General features: G+C 35.0%; 1 protein-coding gene across 1 annotated transcript; it reads left to right on the forward strand.

Annotated features, from left to right (window-relative positions):
• Positions 1–1,239: 1,239 nt before the first annotated feature.
• LOC133678731 (probable auxin efflux carrier component 1c) lies at positions 1,240–5,253 on the forward strand. Its single transcript, XM_062101208.1, has 6 exons — positions 1,240–2,983; positions 3,142–3,394; positions 3,531–3,616; positions 3,966–4,123; positions 4,673–4,749; positions 4,885–5,253. The coding sequence occupies exons 1-6, from the start codon at positions 1,795–1,797 to the stop codon at positions 4,949–4,951; spliced, it is 1,830 nt and encodes a 609-aa protein (XP_061957192.1). The 5' UTR covers positions 1,240–1,794; the 3' UTR covers positions 4,952–5,253.
• The last annotated feature ends 1,362 nt before the right edge of the window (positions 5,254–6,615 follow it).

Here is a 6,615-nt window from a genome sequence, read left to right on the forward strand (position 1 = left end):
AACTTTTGCCTGCAAGGGTAATTCAATAACTTTATTGTGAAAAAAAAAAACTAAAGGTTAAAAAGCACTTGGATGAAAGCTAATAATTTTTTTCTTTTTGCTTTGAAGAGTAATTAAGTAGTCATTTAGCATGCCAAAAAAGTTAACAGACTAATTTAACTCTGATCAATCTAAGTAAATATCTAATGAATCAAGCAAAAAAGATCATATTACCTCTAATAACAAGCTTTTTAAGTGTTTTTTTTTGTTGTAAGGGTCAAACTCATCATTATATTGTTTCATTCCACAATATAATAACTCTAAGGCCACACTATTTTACGGATACATTTTTATTCTCTTCATAAAATAATGATAATTACTATTACTATTATTAATGCTAACAACACTAAAAGAATTGAGGGATAAACACTCCTTTGCACTATTCATATGAACAGTACAAGTAGGTTCTTTTTTTATTTTTAATTTTAATAATATATTGATTTTGAATTGACCTTTATAATTTGTTTTATTTTGAATTTTATAAAGTTATTATAGTTTCAAACAAACATCTTAGTATTTGGTTGATGCTTGATTTTTTAAGTGTTTATTTTTGTTATCATATAATTAAGTAAAAATAGTTTAAAGAAACAAAATTATTAAATCTAGTGAAGTCCATGATCTTGGTCGTGAGTTTGACATGTTATGCCGCGAAACTCGAGTCAATCTAATATGTTGTCTTTTCAATATTCAAATAAAAAAAGATATCATTTTTATTTTTTTTTAAAATCAAACTATATTTTTATTGGCCATTTAGATTGTGTTTAGACTCATTGAGTTGACCGGATCATGTTAAGACAACTCTTATATAGTTTAATTTAAAACTCAAACTAGACAAGAATCAAATCGAGAAATTTTAAGATTAATTTGATAGAATTGATTTAACAACGATATCCAATCTGTAGCGCAGCATGAATAGTAAACTAGTTTCACCACTAATTAGGAAGAGAAGGAATATTGTGTTCCTCATTTCTATAGCAATATCTTATTAGTGGTACAAACATAGTTTTTTTTATATAAAGAATGAAATGAAAAGAACAAAAGATATACACAGAGCAAAAACACAATTACTACAACCCATGAGCTAAAAAAAGAGAATCCAAGAAGAAAAGGAGGAAAAAAGAAAAGAAAAAGGTAGAGGGTCTTTTACCAAATGCTTAAAAGGGGACTCTCCAAGCGAGTACTTGGAGACACACCCACCTCCCTCTCCCAACCAAAATGCTTTTTCTTTTCTACTACACACTTTTGTACTGCAATTTAGGCCATTGAAGATCGAGCCAGATACCAATTTAACAAGATATATCAAATAATTATTTATATTATAATAAAAATACTGCCCGAGGCCATCATCTCTCTCATTCTCAAATCCAAACAAAACTCAAAACAAAAGGGAAAAAAACAAAGAAAATAAAAAAGCAGACCCTGTGCTTTGGGGACTGCAAGTGCAAGCTTGCTCTCGCAACTCTCAAAGCAAAGCTGTATATTGTATAGTTCAAAAAGAATTCCTCAATTCTGTTTATTACCACCCACTACTCCATAACCCCAGAGCCACATGCTTTGCCATTCTCATCATCACCACAACCACAACCATCACCATCACCATCACCAGCAGTTCAAGAACCAGTTTCGTCTTCATCTTCTTCTTTTTCCTCTTTTAGCTAGCTCACACTTTGTTTGATCTTGAACAACATCAATCTATTCTTCTCATTCAAAAGACTTAATCTACCAAAGTTTTGGGTTTTCAAATAGTAACCAAAGATGATTAGCTTACTAGATTTCTACCATGTGATGACTGCAATGGTGCCACTTTACGTGGCCATGATTTTGGCCTATGGCTCGGTGAAATGGTGGAAGATTTTCACTCCTGATCAGTGCTCGGGCATCAACCGTTTTGTGGCGCTTTTTGCTGTCCCTCTCCTCTCTTTCCACTTCATATCTACCAATGATCCTTACAAAATGAACTTTCGCTTCATAGCTGCTGATACTCTACAAAAGATCATAGTTTTAGTAGTATTAGCATTTTGGACTATGTTTAGTAAAAGGGGTTGCTTGGAATGGACCATTACATTGTTTTCACTTTCAACACTGCCCAACACTCTTGTTATGGGCATTCCTTTGCTCAAAGGAATGTATGGTGATTATTCTGGTAGTTTAATGGTGCAAGTTGTGGTCCTTCAATGCATCATTTGGTACACTTTGATGCTGTTTCTGTTTGAATATAGGGGTGCTAAACTGCTCATCTCTGAGCAATTTCCAGACACTGCTGGTTCCATTGTGTCAATCCATGTAGACTCTGATATCATGTCACTTGATGGTAGACAGCCTCTAGAAACTGAAGCAGAGATCAAAGAAGATGGAAAGTTACATGTCACTGTTAGGAAATCCAATGCTTCAAGATCGGATATTTTCTCTAGAAGGTCTCAAGGTCTATCATCAACAACACCAAGGCCATCAAACCTTACCAATGCTGAGATTTACTCCTTACAATCATCAAGAAATCCAACTCCGAGAGGGTCTAGTTTCAATCACACGGATTTCTACTCAATGATGGCGGCTGGTAGAAACTCAAATTTTGGTGCTTCAGATGTTTATGGACTATCAGCATCTCGGGGCCCAACACCGAGGCCATCCAATTTTGAAGAAGAGAATGGTGGAAGTAACAAACCAAGGTTCCATTACCACGCGCCAGGTGGTGCAACTCATTATCCAGCACCAAACCCTGGCATGTTTTCGCCAACAACTGCATCTAAAGGTGTTGCAGCAAATGCCAATAATGCTGCTGCAAAGAAACCTAATGGGCAAGCTCAACAGAAAGCTGAAGATGGTAGGGACCTTCATATGTTTGTTTGGAGTTCAAGTGCTTCTCCTGTTTCAGATGTTTTCGGTGGTCATGATTATGGTGCCCATGACCAGAAAGATGTTAGGCTCGCTGTATCTCCTGGAAAAGGTGCTTAATTTTTCCAGTTTGCTTAATTAGTTTGCAAATATTATCAATAAATCCAGATTTTAGATTGTTCTCATTGTTTTTCTACTTTTATTCATCTGCTTTACACTTACTATTATTTCGTTTCTTGATTGCTGTTTTTGTCGGCTTTGGAGTTTCAGTTGAGGGACATACAGAGAATCAGGAGGACTATAATTTAGAGAGAGATGGTTTTAGCTTTGGAAATAGAGGAATGGACAGAGAAATGAATAACCCTGAAGGTGAGAAAGTCGGTGCTGCAGGCAAACCAAAACCAATGCCCCCAACAAGTGTCATGACAAGGCTTATACTCATCATGGTCTGGAGGAAACTTATCAGAAACCCCAACACTTACTCCAGCTTAATTGGTCTCACCTGGTCCTTGGTTTCTTTCAGGTACGGTACACCACTAAACCCATTAAGATCTCTGTGTATCTGGACAGCACAGTAGTTAATGTATCTGGGTATTTTTTTGTTTTTATTTTTGATTAATGGGATATTGATTGTCTTTGGACCCTCTGGTTTCTTACAGGTGGGATGTACAGATGCCTGCGATTATAGCTAAGTCCATTTCCATTCTGTCAGATGCAGGGCTCGGCATGGCAATGTTCAGTCTCGGTCAGTATCAGACTCTTGTCGTCTCCTTTTTTTACTTTCGTTACAGCTTACAATCCTTTATTCTTACCATTTTGTTCTCTAAAAATCTTTTTTGATTCCTCTTTCTACTTTTTCATTATTAATGTCCCAAGAAAGCAAGCAGACTAGCAAAGTAAAGTGTGCCAAACAGTCCGGGATGATCATGTTGTTGGGGTTTTCTTTTTTTTCTCTCACTCTATTACAAATCCCTCGCTTTTTGCCTAGTTTGTGCTGATGAATAGTAGTGGTAGTGATGATGAAAGTTGTATCACATCAAAAAAATGGTGGACGAGCATGCTCTTATTGCCTGCTGCTTTTGATGTGTTGACAGGTCTGTTTATGGCTTTGCAACCAAGGATCATAGCATGTGGGAATTCCGTCGCAGCTTTTGCTATGGCTGTGAGATTCCTTACAGGTCCAGCTGTCATGGCAGCTGCTTCTATTGCTGTTGGTCTAAGAGGCACGCTCTTACACATTGCCATCGTTCAGGTCACTTTAACACACTATCTCCTGTGTTTTCTTTTCTGCTGTGCTGTTTCTCGTTCTCTTGCCTCCTCCTGACACAACCAATCCTACTTAACTACAGAAGCTCCAAAAAACTTAATTACTTCCTAAACAATGTTTGCTATCTCCAGATAAGATTTTTTATTCGGTTGAAATTTACCCCATGTTGGAATTAGACTCTTAGTGCAGAAAACATTGAATCTGTTATCCTGCCAGATGAATAAAACAACAAATATTTGTTTACTATTTTCAGATATTTTTCATCTCCAAAACTTTGTAAAAAATGGGTGTTTGTACTCGTCGGGTATTGTATCTAATATTTTGAGGAAAAAGATTGAAGCATTCTGGAGGTAGCTAAAACTGATCTGGAAAAAGGAATGACAGCAAAAAGAACAAGAATAATTACAGCGAGCCCAATAATGAATCAAACCTTAAGGATTTGTTTGGGGTTACTGATGAACAGCAAGTATCTGTACCTTTACTAACATGTCCCTTTGCCCTTCTTGTGCTTCCCTTCCCAAACGAAAAACACAGGCAGCTCTACCACAAGGAATTGTCCCCTTTGTCTTTGCCAAGGAGTACAACGTGCATCCTGATATTCTCAGTACAGCGTGAGTATATTTTTCAAACAAAGCATCATAGCTTATGCACCATTATTTATATTTATTGTTCTCTTTTGCATTCACCATCTTTTTCAATTGTTTTCTCTTATTCTCATCACTTGCTTTTGGGTTTTGAAATCGCAGTGTCATATTTGGGATGCTAATTGCATTGCCCATCACTCTTGTGTACTATATCTCAATGGGGCTATGAAGAGGAAACAAAAATACCTCGGATATTGGAATCCATGCAGACCCCATCTGGGCTACTAGCTAGTGCATGGAAAACTGAAAGTCAAAATTTTAAAGGACAGAGAAAAGCAGCCATGGTGAATCTTTCTAGCGAAATGTCTTCTTTTGCCTCGAGAAGTTGTAAAATTAATGTTTGTAGTAAGGTTATCAATGAAAAAAAATGGTGCCCTAGTTAATTAGCTTTTCTTTAACCATGTTCCCAGACATTTATGCTAGAAGTGCAACACAAATTACAAATGAAAAGAAGGGAAGGGATCATTCTTAGTGTTTTTTTTTTAATTAATATGGATATTTGAACTAACTTGCAGGTATATTGATTAATTTTAAAGGTTCTAAAAGTTTTAAAGGACTTGAACTTCAACTTCATAACTAATTTTATATATTTTTAATAATGAGGTTTTTTTTAATTTTTTTTTAAATTAATTATGACATGAAAAACTTCGAAACTCAAGGCCTTTACAAAAAAAAAAAACAAAAAACGAGAATCCAAGAAGAAAATAAATAAGAAACAGAGACAAAATAAATCCTAGTAATTTACAAGTAAAATTAAAAAAAATTGTTTATTTTCATTTGGGTGTTTGAACATCCGATCTAGAGAGTATTTGAGAATATAATAGCGGATTAAAATGTTTTTTTATTTAGAAATATATTAAAATAATAATTTTTTATTTTTAAAAAATTATTATTTAAAATTTAGTATATCAAAACTTTATAAAAATTAAAAAAAATTAAAAATCTTAGGAAACATGGTTTTAAGAAACCGCGCTTCCAATACTTCCTTGATTAAATGGATGGGTTACTAGATGAGGTGATTAAGAGTGGATGGGTTACTAGATGAGGTGATTAAGAGGGATTAGAGAAACATTAGTTATTGACCTCAAATTAAGATGATAATTTGGGGATACTTTTTAGACCATGCTTTTGGATTGCATGTATAAGAGATAGTGCAATTAGGGCCCCTCCATTACAAGATGGGGTTTCGAAATTGATTTGGACCTCCTTGGAATAATGGGAGACAACAGTCACATCCAGAGTTTCTCCTCCTCCTCCTTCTTCAACCTCCTAATTCTTTAGTTACACACATGACCTTTTTCTTGACACCTTTCCCTTTCATCCTTGCTCTATGCATAGTGCTACGAATAAATTCATTCTGAACAAGCATGTTGTGTTCTTAATTATACAATAGAATTCATCTTATTTCCGCCCTTCAAATCATTACATTCTTCCACAACTAGAGCATGAAATGCCCAAACCCAAGAGCTCCCCCATGAAAATACCTTCAAAAGGGATCACGTTCGAGACAAGTTTTTCCTCCCACATGAGGTGTAAAGTTTAGCTGCTTAAAGAAATAGATGTCGCTGGTGTCATGCATAATCATTGCTGTGAAATCATGTGCGCATCCAATTTCCTACATGATAATCCTCTTTTGGATGAGGTTTGCATTAAAACAATCTTTTATATATATATTAGGACGAGAAGGAAAAAGAAAAGGACTTCATGAATAATGAAATTATTTAGAGGGTGTTTGAAAGTGTGTTGTTGCTTTTCAAATAACTTTTCGTGCTGAAATTTATCAAAATGATATTTTTTTTATTTTTTTAAAATTATTTTTGAGATCAGCAGGTC

This window comes from Populus nigra, chromosome 18 (genome assembly GCF_951802175.1).
Source record: "Populus nigra chromosome 18, ddPopNigr1.1, whole genome shotgun sequence".
In the NCBI taxonomy this organism is placed as follows: Eukaryota; Viridiplantae; Streptophyta; class Magnoliopsida; order Malpighiales; family Salicaceae; genus Populus; species Populus nigra.